Below are 19325 nucleotides of genomic sequence, written 5' to 3'. Positions count from 1 at the left end.
CAACAGTATTTCCCTCCAGAAGCCATGAGAAAGTTGTCCGGCTGCGGGGACTGTGCGGGGGGATTTATACTAACGTTACTGTCTGTACTTACTGGTGGCACAGACGCTGTTTCTTCCTTTCCTACACTGATATTACCCTTGCCTAACGATTGCGTCTGAAGCTGGGCTTGTAGCACAGCTATTCTCGCCGTAAGGCGAGAATTCTCCTGTATATTATGAGTACAGCGACTGCAATTAGAAGACATCATGTTAATGTTACTACTTAGCTTCGGCTGTTGAAGATGTTGATGAACCATGTCCAGATAAAGCGTCCGGAGTGAAAAAGTTGAATAAGGGAAAAAAGTTGCGATGGAAAAAAGGAAAATAACGTAAAGTTGGCAGCTAAAACGCACAGGAAAATGACTCTTCTGTCTCGGGATAAACGTCCGGGGTGAAAAAGTTTAACGAAAAAAGATGAGTGAGGACAAAACTAAAAAGTTGGTAAATTTGTTGAACACAGAGATTGATTAAACGTTTATTAAAAGTAAAACGTGAATAGTTTGGCAGGTAGCCAAGTAGCAACAAGCAGCACGGAGACAATGCGGAAGCGAGACGGAAGTCACGTGTTGCCAGTACTTGCATCGAAGACAAGAATCGAAGACTACAGGCTTATATCTCAAGGCTAACTCTCTACAAACAAAGGGATACCCTCCTGGGGACCCAAAGGGATAACCTCCTGGGGACCCAAAGGGATACCCTACTGGGGACCCAAAGGGGTGCACCTATTAGTTTTTTCCCTAGCACTACACATATGATTCCACATATCCACTAATTACAAACCTTTGATTAGGGGAATCAGACGTGTAGCGCTAGGGCAAAAATCTAAATGTGCACCCCTTTGGACCAGGATTAAGAAACATCCAGTTTGTGCTGAGCAGTAGTTGTGTAAAATCACTGGTAAGTAATAACCCGTAATAACAAAAAGTAATAATAAATACACAATGAGTAATGATAACTTGGCTATAAACACGGAGTACCCAGTAGTGTAGCGTGGGTAAAATCACTGGGGAAGCCAAGCCAGGGAATAAAGCCATAATGAAACAATGTGTTGTGATAATTGCGTTGTTTGCTCTATAACCTGTTAGTTCATATGCCACCGTGATATAAAGGCAGAGACAATAAGAAGACAGCGGCAGAATAAATTCAACCACACATTTGTTTCATCACAAAACCACAAGTCCACAAAGCATATTGCATGTAACAGACAGTTACATGACCTACAGCATGGTTAAGCAAGGTAATGTTTCTGACATTTTCCGACTACTAAACAGCTATTGATTTAGAACCACAGAGATTAACCGCAAGTCGCAAAGAAAACAGGAGCTGTGTCCACTATTCCAGTTTTCAACTTCAACATAATTCGAATCATCTCTGCTTTGTCTAATACAGTGACAACTAAAAGATACCAAAAACAATTTAGTCCAATCGACGTAAGCTAAATATAATGTGGCTGTCCATGGTTCTGATTTGTGTGTGTGTGTGTGTTCGTGCAAGTAGAAAAACATGTTGACTCACCCTACTTGTAGAGAAACACCAATGACATCCTCCTCTCTTTCATGTTGATGAAACAGTCTATCACGCTGTCATACAATACACGCTTGTAGTTTTTGTTGTCCTAGGCTACCTGGCTAACATGCTGCTCGCTAGCCTACCTTCCATTCATGGGCAAGGTTAGCTAGTTAACATTAGCCTTCTACATCTAGCTACATATTGAACTTCCATCCTCTCAGGCCGGGGGCACAACAATGTATGAATTAATGGTTGGATCAGAATCGCTGTTATAATCATTGGCCAGTACGGAGAATTAAGTAAAACCACAAGTCCAAATCCCTGTCTCCATCCATGGCTAATTTAGGAAAGGGCCAATTTTAGCTAGCTGGCTAGCTAGCCACCGGAGAACAACAACACAACGAGATGCAACAATTAAAAGTTTTTCTGTCAGTGATGTACAGTTTGCTCTCAATGGGATTTGATAGGAGTGATGCAAATCCAAACTGGCTTCCCTTCACACTTTCTTTTGGTGCACCAGGACCAATCACAGTTGAGCTCATTCAGTTTAGCTCAATGCTGATTGGTTAATGTTTTATCCTTTTTTTCATCAAGGGAGGCCAGATGCTCGCTGGCTTCCCTTGCCTTCAATGCTACGGGCTGCAACAAATGTCATACTCGTTTGGACCAGACAGCATCAGATAGATGGCCTACACATAGAGAGAGGCACTGTTTTGCTCGCTCAGATGCTTTCTCCTGTTAGATACATTGAGCCTCTTGTGAAATGAAGGACAATTATTAAAACACAGAGACGAAATACAGTCTTTTTCATTTTTTTTATTGTAACATTTTTTGGGGAAGGCTGGCTTCCTTGGAATTCATGAATACACGCCACTGTTGAATTGACTCCACGACAGAGACAGAGAGACACAAAGATAGACAGAGATAAAGATAGGAGAGGAGAAGAGAGGACAAGAGAGTCGCTGTTTAGTTTAGAAAGTTTAGGACCTTACTGAGGAAACTCTGTGGTGTCGGTATATACAGTATGAACGCTTCTATTGCTGACAGAGAGATGTGGTGGTGATGGGGGTTTGCTGAGGATGGCAGGACACCACGAATAACAGAAAATGCTTGATCACTAGCCTAACTTCCATTCATGGTCAATGATGAACGAGCTAGTTAACATTAGCCTATTACATCTAACTACAGTTGAAGTCGGAAGTTTACATACACTTGGAGTCATTAAAACTCGTTTTTCAACCACTCCACAAATTTCTTGTTAACAAAGTATAGTTTTGGCAAGTCGGTTAGGACATCTACTTTGTGCATGACGCAAGTAATTTTTCCAACAATTGTTTACAGACAGATTATTTCACTTATAATTCACTGTATCACAATTCCAGTGGGTCAGAAGTTTACATACACTAAGTTGACTGTGCCTTTAAACAGCTTGGAAAATTCCAGAAAATGATGTCATGGCTTTAGAAGCTTCTGATAGGCTAATTGACATCATTTGAGTCAATTGGAGGTGTATTTGTGGATGTATTTCAAGGCCTACTTTCAAACTCAGTGCCTCTTTGCTTGACATCATGGGAAAATCAAAAGAAATCAGCCAAGACCTCAGAAAAAAAATTGTAGACCTCCACAAGTCTGGTTCATCCTTGGGAGCAATTTCCAAACGCCTGAAGGTACCACGTTCATCTGTACAAACAATAGTATGAGGCATTTGATAAAGTTAGACTGGAATTTATATATAAATGCCTGGAGCATTTCAATTTTGGAGAATCTCTTATAAAATGGGTCAAAATCATGTATAGTAACCCTAGGTGTAAAATAGTAAATAATGGCTATTTCTCAGAAAGTTTTAAACTGTCAAGAGGAGTGAAACAAGGTTGTCCACTATCGGCATATCTATTTATTGTGGCCATCGAGATGTTAGCTATTAAAATCAGATCCAATAATAATATCAGAGGATTAGAAATACAGGGCTTAAAAACAAAGGTGTCATTGTACGCAGATGATTCATGTTTTCTTCTAGATCCACAACTAGAATCCCTCCACAGCCTCATAGAGGATCTAGATACATTTTCTAACCTCTCTGGATTAAAACCAAATTATGACAAATGTACTATATTACATATTGGATCACTAAAAAATACAATTTTTACATTACCATGTAGTTTACCAATAAAATGGTCTGATGGTGATGTGGATATACTCGGAATACATATCCCAAAGGAAATAAATAATCTCAATTTTAATAGAAAGTTAGCAAAAATAGATAAGATCTTACTACCATGGAAAGGAAGATACCTGTCAATTTGTGGAAAAATCACCCTGATTAACTCTTTAGTATTATCCCAGTTTACCTATTTGCTTATGGTCTTGCCTACGCCTAGCAAACAGTTTTTTAAATTATATGAGAAAAAAATATTCAATTTTATTTGGAACGGCAAGCCAGACAAAATTAAAAGAGCATATTTATATAATGAATATGAATTCGGAGGACAGAAATTATTAAATATTAAAGCATTAGACCTATCACTAAAATCTTCAGTCATCCAAAAGTTATACTTAAATCCGAACTGGTTCTCAAGCAAATTAGTAAGATTGTCTCACCCACTGTTCAAGAAAGGCCTTTTTCCCTTTATTCAGATTACAACCTCTCACTTTCAGTTATTTGAAAAGGAAATAATCTCCCAAATGTCACTAATTCTAAAACAAGCCATAGAAAGTTGGTTGCAATTTCAATTTAATCCTCCAGAAACGACAGAACAAATAATGCAACAAATATTGTGGTTAAATTCAAATATACTAATTGACAAAAAACCTTTATTTTTTGACAGAATGTTTAAAAAAGGTATAATCTTCGTAAATGATATCATCGGTAGGACTGGTGGAGTTATGTCGCACATGCAGCTAACAAAAACATATGGAAATGTCTGCTCTACCCAAAATTACAACCAAATAATTGCAGCCTTACCGCAAAAGTGGAAGAGGAAAGTTGAAGGGGGAGAAAGTAAGGAACTTGTCTGTCGGCCTTGCATTAAAGAACATAATTGGTTAAGGAAAACTGTGATAAATAAAAAAGTATATCAGTTTCACTTAAGGACCAAAGGATTGACAGCCGTCCCATATAGATTGCAAAATAGTTGGGAAGAGATCTTTGACGTACCGATCCCATGGCATAGTGTTTATGAACTGACACGCAAAACGACACCGGATTCAAAAATTAGAATCTTTCAATTTAAATTATTATATAAAATTCTTGCTACCAATAGAATGTTATTTATATGGGGGATACAATCTTCCCAGCTCTGCAGATTTTGCTGTGAAGAGATAGAATCATTAGATCATTTGTTTTGGTTCTGTCCATTTGTAGCTTGTTTTTGGACACAGGTCCAGGAATGGCTAAAGGATTGCAATATTTACCTGGAACTAACCTTGCAGATAGCATTACTGGGTGATCTGAAAAGTCATAGTCAATCAATCAATAATATAATAATACTTTTAGCAAAAATGTTTATTTTTAATTCACAATCTGTAGAAGCAATGAGAATAGAAAGGTTCAGAACTTTTGTAAAACATCACAGTACGGTTGAAATATATATGGCAAATAGAAATCCTATATGGATGGTGTTAAGAGATAGATGGGTGGTATTGAATAGAGTTGAAGGATGGGACTAATAACAAATAACAACAAATAATAACAAAGATAGCTAATAATGTAAGCATACTGTGTCCATAATAAGTATATAGGTTGTATGTTGGGAGCTTTTGGGAAAGAGCACAGTTAGAAAGATATGGCATTTAGAAGCAAACCGGATGGACATCATGAAAATGATCGGAGAGGTTGAGAGTAGAAGAAGTTCAAGAAGTTTTTTTTTTTTTATATATATATATATGTATATATGTATATATGTACTTATTTTCCACCATAATTTGCTAATAAATTCATTAAAAATCCTACAATGTGATTTTCTGGAAAAAATGTTCTCAATTTGTCTGTCATAGTTGACGTGTACCTATGATAAAAATTACAGGCCTCTCTCATCTTTTTATGTGGGAGAACTTGCACAATTGGTGGCTGACTAAATACTTTTTTTCCCCACTGTATATATATATTATTTTAAAAAATATATTTTCCTTTATTACTTTCCAACCCCACCACCCCTCCCCTAATTGCAGTAAACTAGTGAGCAACAACGCCCAGGCCTCTACTTCCAGCCCATACCCACTATCTACATTTTATGGACACAGTCAATTTTACAATAATTATATTTTGTTTGTTTTTTACTCCTGAACTTCCTCTACCCTCAACCTCTCCGATCATTTTCATGATGTCCATCCGGTTTGCCTCTACATGCCATATCTTTCTAACTGTGCTCTTTCACAAAAGTTCTCAACCTATAACCTATATACTTATTATGGACTCAGTATGCTTTACATTAGTTATCTTGTTGTTATTAGTTGTTGTTATTAGTCCCATCCTTCAGCTCCATTCAACACCACCCATCTATCTCTTAACACCATTCATATTGGATTTCTATTTGCCATATATTTTTCAACTGTACTGTGATGTTTCACCAAAGGTTCTGAACCTTTCTATTCTCATTGTTTCTACAGATTGTACATTGAAAATATATATTTTTTGCTAAAAGTATTATTATGTTATTGATCGATTGACTATGACTTTTCAGATCACCCAGTAGTGCGATCTGCAGGGTTAGTTACAGGTAAATATTGCAATCCTTCAGCCATTCCTGGACCTGTGACCAAAAACAAGCTACAAATGGACAGTACCAAAACAAATGATCTAATCATTCTGTCTCTTCGCAGCAAAATCTGCAGAGCTGGGAAGATTGTATCTCCCATATAAATAACATTCTATTGGTTGCAAGAATTTTGTATAATAATTTAAATTGAACAATTCTAACTTTTGAATCGGGCGTCGTTTTGCGTATCAGTTCATAAACACTATGCCATGGGATCGGTACATCACAAATCTCTTCCCAACTATTTTGTAATCTATACGGGACGGCTGTCAATCCTTTGGTCCTTAAATGAAACTGGTATACTTTTTTATTTATCACAGTTTTCTTTAACCAATTATTGTCTTTAATGCAGGGCCGACAGACAAGTTCCTTACTTTTTCCCCCTTCCACTTTCCTCTTCCATTTTTGCGGTAATGCTGCAATTATTTGGTTGCAATTTTGGGTAGAGCAGACATTTCCATATGTTTTTGTTAGCTGCATGTGACTTAAAGACTTAAAGTCTTTAATTTCATCCAGAAGTTCCTCCTCTGTAATTTCACCTTCACATGAGTCTTTCTGTACATCTGTTAATTTTACATTATCAATAGAAATAAATCCATACAATTAACTTCAGTTAGAGGAGATGGAGGCGACTGAAACGAAAACATATGCTTAAAGTACTTTGTTTCCTCCTTCAAAATATCCTTTGGTGAATCATGGGTGACTCCGTCATTTGTAACCAGTTTCAGTAAATTCCTTTTGGTAGCATTTCTATGTTGAAGATGAAACAATTATTTGGTGCATTTTTCCCCATATTCCATCCAGTTTGCTTTATTTTGATAATATATTACACTTGATCTTTCTTGAATAAGTTTCTCCAATTATTTTAGTTTTTCCTCTAATTTATTCTGAGCCTCTATGTTACAGTTTTTATTGCTATCTATCTGTTCTGTTAGACCTTCTATTTCCTTTGTTAGTGTGGACTCTTTTGACCTAAATTGCTTTTGTTTTTTCGAGATGAGTACTGAATTGCATGGCCTCTAAAGGCACATTTAAAGGTGTCCCATACAATACGGGGATCTGCTGTAACTATGTTATGTCGGAAAAAGTCAGTTACCATCCAATAGGCTTTGATTAAATTTCCAATATCCTCGCCCACGTGGAAATTCAGTAAGAGTAATGTATTTGCCAATTATATGATGGTCCGACCGCAGTCTGTCACCTCTCAACACTTTTTTAAACTTTTGGTTAAAATGAGATAAGAAAGAAGTCAAGACGACTAGCTTGATTGAGTCTCTGCCATGTATATCTCACTAGATCAGGATATTTAAGCCTCCATATATCTACTAGTTCTAATGTATCCATGACATTCATGATTTCCTTAAGAGCATGTGGGTGATTGTTTGTGGTGTGATTTCCTTTACGGTCCATTGAGCTATTTAAAACAGTATTATAATCTCCCACCATAATAATATTGTCTTGAATTGCTTGCAGGGTTGATAATTTATTATATATATTTTCAAAGAAGTGTGGATCATCATTATTTGGTCCGTAAAGGTTAATGAGCCATATCTGTTTATGGTCCAATAACATATTTAAAATAATCCATCTGCCTTGCGCATCTGTTCGGACAATTTGCACATTCGGCCACTGGTTCTTTGTTGCACTGGCCACAGACCAGAATTCGAGCTAACTCCTTCTCAACATCTCAAAGACCAAACTTTAGTGAGAGCAGAAGACAAATTACATTGAGATACAGTGTGTAGAATAAATGTATTCACCTTCCATGTTGCTCCTCATATACAGAGTAGCAGTGTTTCTTTACCTGCAGTTCATTTACTTTAGAGCTAAAGAGGTAAACAGCAATACCATGCTGTTTCTCACAAAGCAGAGCAGAGCAGAGCAGAGCAGAGCAGAGTATAGTATAGCAGAGTAGAGTAGTGTAGAGCAGAGCAGAGTAGAGCAGAGCAGAGTAGAGTAGAGTAGAGTAGTGTAGAGTAGAGCAGAGCAGAGCAGAGCAGAGCAGAGTAGTGTAGAGTAGAGCAGAGCAGAGTAGAGCAGAGCAGAGCAGAGCAGAGTAGTGTAGAGTAGAGCAGAGCAGAGTAGAGCAGAGCAGAGCAGAGCAGAGCAGAGCAGAGCAGAGTAGTGTAGAGTAGAGTAGAGTAGAGTAGAGTAGTGTAGAGTAGAGCAGAGCAGAGTAGAGCAGAGCAGAGCAGAGCAGAGTAGTGTAGAGTAGAGCAGAGCAGAGTAGAGTAGAGTAGAGTAGAGTAGACAGTAGAGTAGAGTAGAGTAGAGTAGAGTAGAGCAGAGTAGAGCAGAGCAGAGCAGAGTAGAGTAGAGTAGAGTAGAGTAGAGTAGAGTAGAGTAGAGCAGAGTAGAGCAGAGTAGAGTAGAGTAGAGTAGAGTAGAGTAGAATAGAGCAGAGCAGAGCAGAGCAGAGCAGAGCAGAGCAGAGTAGAGTAGAGTAGAGTAGAGTAGAGTAGAGTAGAGCAGAGTAGAGTAGAGTAGAGTAGAGTAGAGTAGAGTAGAGTAGACAGTAGAGTAGAGTAGAGTAGAGTAGAGTAGAGTAGAGTAGAGTAGAGTAGAGTAGAGTAGAGTAGAGTAGAGTAGACAGTAGAGTAGAGTAGAGTAGAGTAGAGTAGAGTAGAGTAGAGCAGAGTAGAGCAGAGTAGAGCAGAGTAGAGTAGAGTAGAGTAGAGTAGAGTAGAGTAGAGCAGAGCAGAGCAGAGCAGAGTAGAGTAGAGCAGAGCAGAGCAGAGTAGAGTATAGCAGCGTTTCCCTGGTGTCACCTCAGGTAGAACAGGAGTCTCCCTGGTGACACACACGCGCAGTACGGTGCTGGCTGCTCTGCCTGCATTAACACGGAGTGTAAATGTTATGGGCTTCCCATGCCTCCACCTCACACTGGCAGCTAGCTCTCACAGAGACACACAGACACACAGACACACAGACACACACACAGACACAGACAGACAGACAGCCCTGAGGCGTCCAGTATACCTGACAGACAGACAGTATACTATACATCAGGATCAGCCCTGAGGGGTCCAACCCTAGCTGGCTCCTGTCATCACGCCACTCTGTTCTTAACTTCCACAGATCAGTTTGATGTTGCATTGAAACGTTGTTGTAACATGTCATAGGCAGACGACGAATCATGCTGTGACTGCACCATGGGTATTATGGGATGCAGGGGAGTGTGTGCAGACAGAAGAGCAGTGTGGTAGGCTGTGACTCCATCTTCAGTACGGTGAGCTACACACAGGTGACGGTATACCTGTACAGGTGACGGTATACCTGTACAGGTGACGGTATACCTGTACAGGTGACGGTATACCTGTACATCTAACAGCGGTAGGGAATAGGGTGCAAATAGAATTGCCAATTCAAGGCAGGTATAGTTTAGTTGACAAAACACATCGTGACGTCGTTAACAAATTGTAAACACAAAATATTCATTTTATTTTATGAACCTAAAGACTACACTGAGCCGTAGCTCTAAACAGACTCTACATGCTGCCTTTTATTTACAGCTTATTTCACTTTATTTTCTTATTTACAGGGTCCAAGAAAAGCGCTACAAACACAGTGTTGCGAACAGTCAAAAAACAAACAAGCCAAAAGGAGTCCAAAATAATTTTAGAACAATATACCGCCTCATCAACAGTTATCAGTGCAAATATTCCACAATGCAATTACATTTTCCTTCATTCAAACGTTTTTTTAAAACTATTTAACTAAGGACAGTAAGTAATCATTTTGGACAAATGTATTTAAAAAAAAAAAATAGCAAAATAAAATGTACTTTGTACAGTATGTATGTTGACCAATATTGTACACATTGAGACACATTGAGTAGTTAATCACCTGATTATCCTGCTCCCCTCTGAATCTAGGTGATTGATGGTTAGTGCTGCAACTTGATGGCAGGAAGTTGACAGAATTAGATAGTGCTGCAACTTGATGGCAGGAAGTTGACAGAATTAGATAGTGCTGCAACTTGATGGCAGGAAGTTGACAGAATTAGATAGTGCTGCAACTTGATGGCAGGAAGTTGACAGAATTAGATAGTGCTGCAACTTGATGGCAGGAAGTTGACAGAATTAGATAGTGCTGCAACTTGATAGCAGGAAGTTGACATAATTAGATAGTGCTGCAACTTGATGGCAGGAAGTTGACAGAATTAGATAGTGCTGCAACTTGATGGCAGGAAGTTGACAGAATTAGATAGTGCTGCAACTTGATGGCAGGAAGTTGACATAATTAGATAGTGCTGCAACTTGATGGCAGGAAGTTGACAGAATTAGATAGTGCTACAACTTGATGGCAGGAAGTTGACAGAATTAGATAGTGCTGCAACTTGACGTGTGATCAAAGTGTACCTACCGAGCGAGAGTCAAAACAGATTACACATTATTCAACATCATTAATAACATCATCCCTAGCTATGAAGGACAGCTTATGACATGTTTTTTCTAACAGGTTAAAGTGGATCACCCTGTGAAGTGTGAAGTGTGTTTTCAGGTGCACTTGGACATCAGCTAGCTATCTAAATATGTCCACAAGGTTTCCAAGGCACAACTGGGTTCAGAAACTATGTGAAATCTTTCAACTTACTTTGAGTGTTTGCTTTAGAGTGCCAGGTGGGCGGGGTTTGCATTTTTGAGACTTTTCTATTTGCTATTTTTCAACACGCAAGCTCAATCAAGCACTGACGCAGTATTTGAAATGTATTTGAACCCAGGTGTGTTTCTAAGGTTGGCGTGTCTGTGTGTGTGAGACCTTTAGTGCTTCAGGCTGGAACTAACACTCCTGGAGGTTTAAGGCATCCATCTCAGGACCCAGAGCACCTCTGGTCTCAGGACTGAAAGCTCTTTAACCCTGGGGCTGCCCTCGGGGGGCAAAAAGCTATTTATGGGTTGCTGCGCCTGGGACGGCACCCTATTCCCTACATAGTGCACTACTTGTGACCAGAGCCCTATGGTTCTCCCTATGGGTGTCACTATGGGGGTAACCCTATGGGCTCTGGTCAAAAGTAGTTCACTATAAATAGGGAATAGGGTGCCGTTTGGGACACACCAACGTACCGCAGGACTCATCCAGTCTAGCCCAGCAGCCGACATGTTAAAAAGAGAATTAGTAAAAACCGAGGATACAGTGGATGTATCAGTATGTACAGCGGCTTGCGAAATTATTCACCCCCCTTAGCATTTTTCCTATTTTGTTGCCTTACAACCTGGAATTAAAATATATTTTTTTGGGGGGGGGTTTGTATCATTTGATTTACACAACATGCCTACCACAGGTCAACATTCACAAGGCCGCAGGGCCAGACGGATTACCAGGACGCGTACTCAGAGCATGCGCTGACCAACTGGCAAGTGTCTTCACTGACATTTTCAACCTCTCCCTGTCTGAGTCTGTAATACCAACATGTTTCTAGCAGACCACCATAGGCTATTTGCATACCGCCCCAACAGATCCACAGATGATGCAATCTCTATTGCACTCCACACTGCCCTTTCCCACCTGGACAAGAGGAACACCTACATGAGAATGCTATTCATTGACTACAGCTCAGCAATCAACACCATAGTGCCCACAAAGCTCATCACTAAGCTAAGGACCCTGGGACTAAACACCTCCCTCTGCAACTGGATCCTGGACTTCCTGACGGGCCACCCCCAGGTGGTAAGGGTAGGTAACAACACATCTGCCATGCTGATCCTCAACACGGGGGCCCCTCAGGGGTGCGTGCTCAGTCCCCTCCTGTACTCCCTGTTCACCCATGACTGCATGGCCAGGCACGACTCCAACACCATCATTAAGTTTGCCGACGACACAACAGTGGAAGGCCTGATCACAGACAACGATGAGACATCCTATAGGGAGGAGGTCAGAGACCTGGCATTGTGGTGCCAGGATAACAACCTCTCCCTCAACATGACCAAGACAAAGGAGATCATTGTGGACTGCAGGAAAGAAAAGAGGACTGAGCACGCCCCCATTCTCATCGACGGGGCTGTAGTGGAACAGGTTGAGAGCTTCAAGTTCCTTGGTGTCCACATCACCAACAAACTATCATGGTCCAAACACACCAAGACAGTCGTGAAGAGGGCACGACAAAGCCTATTCCCCCTCAGGAGACTGAAAAGATTTGGCATGGGTCCTCAGATCCTCAAAAAGTTTTACAGCTGCACCATCGAGAGCATCCTGACTGGTTGCATCACCGCCTGGTATAGCAACTGCTCGGCCTCCGACCGCAAGGCACTACAGGGGGTAGTGCGTACGGCCCAGTACATCACTGGGGCCAAGCTTCCTGCCATCCAGGACCTCTATACCAGGCGGTGTCAGAGGAAGGCCCTCAAAATTGTCAAAGACAACCAGCCACCCTAGTCATAGACTGTTCTCTCTGCTACCGCACGGCAAGCGGTACCGGAGTGCCAGGTCTAGGTCCAAAAGGCTTTTCAACAGCTTCTACCCCCAAGCCATAAGACTTCTGAACAGCTAATCATGGCTACCCGGACTATTTGCACTGCCCCCCCACCCCCACCATCTTTTTACGCTGCTGCTACTCTGTTAATTATTTATGCATAGTCACTTTAACTCTACCCACATGTACATATTACCTCAACTACCTCAACTAGCCGGTGCCCCCGCACATTGACTCTGCACCGGTACCCCCCTGTATATATAGCCTCCCTACTGTTATTTTATTTTACTTCTGCTCTTTTTTTCTCAACACTTTTTTGTTGTTGTTGTTTTATTTTACTTTTTTATTTAAAAATAAATGCATTGTTGGTTAAGGGCTGTAAGTAAGCATTTCACTGTAATGTCTACACCTGTTGTATTCGGCGCATGTGGCAAATAAAATAACATTTTATTTTATTTTATTGGATTTGACTTTGAAGATGCAAAATATTTGTTCTTGTGAAACAAACAAGAAATAAGACCAAAAAAAAACAGAAAACTTGAGCGTGCATAACTATTCACCCCCCCAAAGTCAATACTTTGTAGAGCCACCTTTTGCAGCAATTACAGCTGCAAGTCTCTTGGGGTATGTCTCTATAAGCTTGGCACATCTAGCCACTGGGATTTTTGCCCATTCTTCAAGGCAAAACTGCTCCAGCTCCTTCAAGTTGGATGGGTTCCGCTGGTGTACATCAATCTTTAAGTCATACCACACATTCTCAATTGGATTGAGGTCTGGGCTTTGACTAGGCCATTCAATTCTGACCAGTTTTCCCAGTCCCTGCCGATGAAAAACATCCCCACAGCAAATAAATGTATGCACGCATGACGGTAAGTCGCTTTGGATAAAAGCGTCTGCTAAATGGCATATTATTATTATATGATTATGATGCTGCCACCACCATGCTTCATGGTGCCGCTTGCTTGGTGGTGCCCCTTGCTTAGTGGTGTTGCAGACTCTGGGGCCTTTCAGAACAGGTGTATATATACTAAGATCGTGTGACAGATCATGTGACACTTAGATTGCACACAGGTGGACTTTATTTCACTAATTATGTGACTTCTGAAGGTAATTGGTTGTACCAGATCTTATTTAGGGGCTTCATAGCAAAGGGGGTGAATACATATGCACGCACCACTTTTCCATTATTTATTTCTTAGAATTTTTTGAAACAAGTTATTTGTTTCATTTCACTTCACCAATTTGGACTATTTTGTGTATGTCCATTACATGAAATCCAAATAAAAATCCATTTAAATTACAGGTTGTAATGCAACAAAATAGGAAAAGCACCAAGGGGGATGAATACTTATGCAAGGCACTGTATGTTTTAGTAATGTACTGTTTTTTAAGCATCTCTTCTCACCTGGAACACCTTTCTCCTCAGAACATTATTTGAAGGTAGAAATACATTGAGAAATACTGCTGAGAAAAACGCATTACGAAAACACTAGTATTATGTATGGTCGACTGCTGGAAGGCCGTAAAATGTATTCCTCTACATTAAATGAACAAATACAAGTAAATAATGTAACTAAAATAAAAATCACTTTTCCAAACATAGTCATACTTTATTCTGTGTGCTGAAAGAAACACCTTTAAGTCTTGTTCAAGTACAACGAGTAGCGATAAAAGGGACGATATTTCACATTGCTGAATTCAAATAATTTTGTTATACTGTTATTTTATATAGCTATTTATAAAACCAAAAGGTAATATAAAATACCGTTCTGTTGTTTATTAATACAGACGTTTGAATGATTCTTGTGTTCATCATCCAGGGTTTGTCTTGTCAGTGTGTTCAGAATAGACGTGTTCTGATAGGAGACCAGAACAGGAAGAGGAGAGATGGTATGTTAGCCCTGTTCTGATAGGACACCAGAACAGGAAGAGGAGAGATGGTATGTTAGACCTGTTCTGATAGGGCACCAGAACAGGAAGAGGAGAGATGGTATGTTAGACCTGTTCTGATAGGACACCAGAACAGGAAGAGGAGAGATGGTATGTTAGACCTGTTCTGATAGCACACCAGAACAGGAAGAGGAGAGATGGTATGTTAGACCTGTTCTGATAGGACACCAGAACAGGAAGAGGAGAGATGGTATGTTAGACCTGTTCTGATAGGACACAAGAACAGAAAGAGAAAGACCTGTTCTGTTCTCTTTTCAGTTTTAGGAACATGTAATTGATCCTAGACAGACAAAAAAGTTATAAATCAAAGCAAAATCAATCATCCACAGTGACCTCATATGTTATCCTTCTTGTCTGCATATTAAGTAGAATTTCAGTTGTTCTGATGCGAGTCAGAACAGTAATTGAGCTGTAAGTAATTGAGCCGTTTGAGTCAATTACTGTAGAAGGCTAGTCCACAGAAAGGCATTTAGTCAGCATGCATGGTGGGAGTACTGCATCAGATTCTCAACCTTCCTTCATTTAGTCAGCACGGTGAAAGTACTGCATCAGATTCTCAACCTTCCTTCATTTAGTCAGCACGGTGAAAGTACTGCATCAGATTCTCAACCTTCCTTCAATGCTTCAGGGGTTGTTGATGAGAACAGAGTACTACCTCCCCACTGGGAACACACTGGTTGAATCAAATTTGTTTCCATGTCATTTCAATGAAATTACATTGAACCAACGTGGAATAGACGTTGAATTGACGTCTGCACCCAGTGGGTAGCTTCCTTTAGGGGTTGTTGATGAGACCACAGATGAATACCTAGCTTATTTGGAAATAAAATATTACAACTAGACATCACAAACAAGTCCAGTGGCTAGTCTTGATGAGGGGAAGGGGTTGAGGGGAATTGGGAGGGGGGTATAGACAGGAGACAGCAGACGTCCTTGTTTGTGTTGCGACAGAGCCGACGACAGGGCTGACAACCCAGGGGGTTCAAGTATAAAAACGAAGCGATTTAAAAGAGAAGGTCTTTCCTTGGCTGAGGCGCAGAAAAAGGCAGAACAGATCGGCGCAAAGCTGGACAATCTTTTCTAGTCAACCTGTTCTAGTCTGGTCTGGCAGCAGGGTGGACGGAGTGAGCGGAGGAGCCAGTGGATATAATGCATTACCACCACTCTCTCCTCTCCTCTCCGGTCCCTTTGAACACAGTCACCAACAGGGCCGGGGATAAACACAGTCACCAACAGGGACGGGGGAAAAACACAGTCACCAACAGGGACGGGGGGAAACAGAGTTACCAAAATAAGTCACAGACAGAGTAGATATCGCAAATGTTCTTTCTCTAGCAGCCACACTTGAACAGAAAAGACTGTTAAATATATTTTTTCTGAAGGAGAAGTACCACTCTAAAGTAGAATACAGTGTTCAGCAACTGATTTCCAGGTGGCTGCCACACCATGTATTTTAGTTCATACAGTGTATCAAAAAAAAATGTTAAGCACACGTCAATAGGAGCAGAAAACTAAAAGGTGGTCATGTATGCAACTGTCTTTGGCAAGAAGTCCTTAGGTCAACAACACTGCGTCTGAACATACAGGGCACTACTTTTGCCAGAGCCCTGTAGACCCCGAGAGCCTGATGGGGCCTGGTCAAAAGTAGTGCACTATATAGGGAATAAGGTACCATTTCGGACGCAAGTCCAATTCTGTCACTCTCTCACTCCAGTGGCTGTTGTTCATCATGTCACCTTCGGCCCATCTCGCTCTGCCTCATGAAGTGAATGTTGTTGACGCTGTCTGACAGCTCCGGGAACTGGTCCACAGACACCACATAGTACCCGTCGTATCCTGCCACCTTCCCTGACGCCAGCAGCTGCTGCTTCTCCCCCTCGGTCCAGGCGCGCGAGCCCTCCTCTCCCTCCCTCAGTCTCTGGCGCTCCCTGGTCCAGGCCTGGGCCACAGCCCTCTGCCTGGCTAACTCCAGAACCCTGGCCTTCTCCTCATCCAGGGAACTACCGTACCGCGTGTTGAGGCTCAGGGCTCCGTATTGGAGCTGAATGTCGGTGATGCGCCTGGTCCTGCCGTTCAGTACCGCGTTGACCTGAGACACCGTCACGTTGACGCCCGTCTCTAGGGTACGGCGCCCAACAGTCATCCCGATGAGTGACAGGTCGCCCTCCACGGACCCCAGCTTGAGGAAGTAGTGCGTGTCCACGCCGTCGATGGTGAAGTGGAGGTCCCGGAGGTAGAACGCGTCGTTGAGGACCGCCGCCATGCGTCGACCGTCCTCGTTGGCCAGGCTGATGATGTCAGTGCTGATACGGCCGTCGCGGATGGCGAACTTCACGCCCTTGCCGAAGATGGATCCTCCAGATGCGAAGAGGGTCTTTCGGGCGGTCTGTGGGCAGCCTGCAGCGCTGGCACCATAGATCTGTCCGAAGCGCTCCAGCTTCACGAAGCCCTTCAGCTGTCTCTGGACCTCACACTGCACGCCAAGGATGGACTAATAACAACAACAGAACACAACACAACAGAATGGCATTAGTTAGTAGGCCCAGGATTGACTGCAACAACAACAACAACAGGACATTGTTAGAAGAAGAATACCAAGAACAAAATAAGATTCATTCCCTAAGTGGTCACCACACACTAACACAAGCAGAAGGAAAGATCTTTCTCATTATTCAAATCTTTGCCAAACATGAGACAGGAGAAATAATCTAATTCAAACATGTCTGAATGATTTTGTTGATTGTGCTGTAAAGTTGCCCCTCTATCAGCTTGATAAAGTCCATGTTTCCCAGAGCCTCCCCCCTCTCTATCAGCTTCCTTCACGTTTCCTATTCTCCTCTCCTCCCTTCTCTCCTCCCTTCTCTCTTCTCTGCCTCTCCTCTCTCCTGACGTAAGAAACCGCTCCTGATGTCTCACTCTGAGAGAACACAACTCAGCAGGACACTGCCTTGCTTCTCTTTCCCAGAGTCTCAGCAGCTCACGCACACACACACACACGCACACACGCACACACGCACACACGCACACACGCACCAGAGTTTCAGCAGTTCTCATTTTTCACAATTAGAGAATCAAACACGCTGGTTCATTAACACTTCACCCATCTCTTAGTTCCTGTTCTGAGCACGCAGCATTAACACATGGTATTTCGTGTGGATACACCCTCATACATTTGGTTTCTACAATATCGGGGATGTTCAGATAAATCCACTTCTTGTCTTCACCTCTGAAATGTACACTGCTCAAAAAAATAAAGGGAACACTAATACAAAACATCCTAGATCTGAATGAATGAAATCATCTTATTAAATACTTTTTTCTTTACATAGTTGAATGTGCTGACAACAAAATCACACAAAAATTATCAATGGAAATCAAATGTATCAACCCATGGAGGTCTGGATTTGGAGTCACCCTCAAAATTAAAGTGGAAAATCACACTACAGGCTGATCCAACTTTGATGTAATGTCCTTAAAACAAGTCAAAATGAGGCTCAGTAGTGTGTGTGGCCTCCACGTGCCCGTATGACCTCCCTACAACGCCTGGGCATGCTCCTGATAAGGTGGCGGATGGTCTCCTGAGGGATCTCCTCCCAGACCTGGACTAAAGCATCCGCCAACTCCTGGACAGTCTGTGGTGAAACGTGGCGTTGGTGGATGGAGCGAGACATGATGTCCCAGATGTGCTCAATTGGATTCAGGTCTGGGGAACGGGCGGGCCAGTCCATAGCATCAATGCCTTCCTCTTGCAGGAACTGCTGACACACTCCAGCCACATGAGGTCTAGCATTGTCTTGCATTAGGAGGAACCCAGGGCCAACCGCACCAGCATATGGTCTCACAAGGGGTCTGAGGATCTCATTTCGGTACCTAATGGCAGTCAGGCTACCTCTGGCGAGCACATGGAGGGCTGTGCGGCCCCCCAAAGAAATGCCACCCCACACCATGACTGACCCACCGCCAAACCGGTCATGCTGGAGGATGTTGCAGGCAGCAGAACGTTCTCCACGGCGTCTCCAGACTCTGTCACGTCTGTCACGTGCTCAGTGTGAACCTGCTTTCATCTGTGAAGAGCACAGGGCGCCAGTGGCGAATTTGCCAATCTTGGTGTTCTCTGGCAAATGTCAAACGTCCTGCACAGTGTTGGGCTGTAAGCACAACCCCCACCTGTGGACGTCGGGCCCTCATACCACCCTCATGGAGTCTGTTTCTGACCGTTTGAGCAGACACATGCACATTTGTGGCCTGCTGGAGGTCATTTTGCAGGGCTCTGGCAGTGCTCCTCCTGCTCCTCCTTGCACAAAGGCGGAGGTAGCAGTCTTGCTGCTGGGTTGTTGCCCTCCTATGGCCTCCTCCACGTCTCCTGATGTATTGGCCTGTCTCCTGGTAGCGCCTCCATGCTCTGGACACTACGCTGACAGACACAGCAAACCTTCTTGCCACAGCTCGCATTGATGTGCCATCCTGGATGAGCTGCACTACCTGAGCCACTTGTGTGGGTTGTAAACTCCGTCTCATGCTACCACTAGAGTGAAAGCACCGCCAGCATTCAAAAGTGACCAAAACATCAGCCAGGAAGCATAGGAACTGAGAAGTGGTCACCACCTGCAAAACCAGTCCTTTATTGGGGGGTGTCTTGCTAATTGCCTATAATTTCCACC

At 42.3% G+C, this 19325-nt stretch overlaps 1 protein-coding gene across 1 annotated transcript in view; it reads right to left on the bottom strand.

Annotated features, from left to right (window-relative positions):
• Positions 1-16396: 16396 nt before the first annotated feature.
• The window catches only part of LOC311124672 (teneurin-4-like), a gene marked incomplete at both ends in the record, with an annotated part of 140040 nt that continues 137111 nt past the window's right edge, over positions 16397-19325 (bottom strand). The window contains 1 exon segment of the mRNA XM_084198778.1: positions 16397-17155. Within this exon segment, the coding sequence (XP_084054904.1) occupies positions 16397-17155 (759 nt within the window).

The sequence above is a fragment of the Coregonus lavaretus genome (genome assembly GCF_964263955.1).
Source record: "Coregonus lavaretus genome assembly, contig: HAP1_SCAFFOLD_1024, whole genome shotgun sequence".
Classification (NCBI taxonomy): domain Eukaryota; kingdom Metazoa; phylum Chordata; class Actinopteri; order Salmoniformes; family Salmonidae; genus Coregonus; species Coregonus lavaretus.
This window is presented reverse-complemented; position numbering and strand designations above follow the sequence as displayed.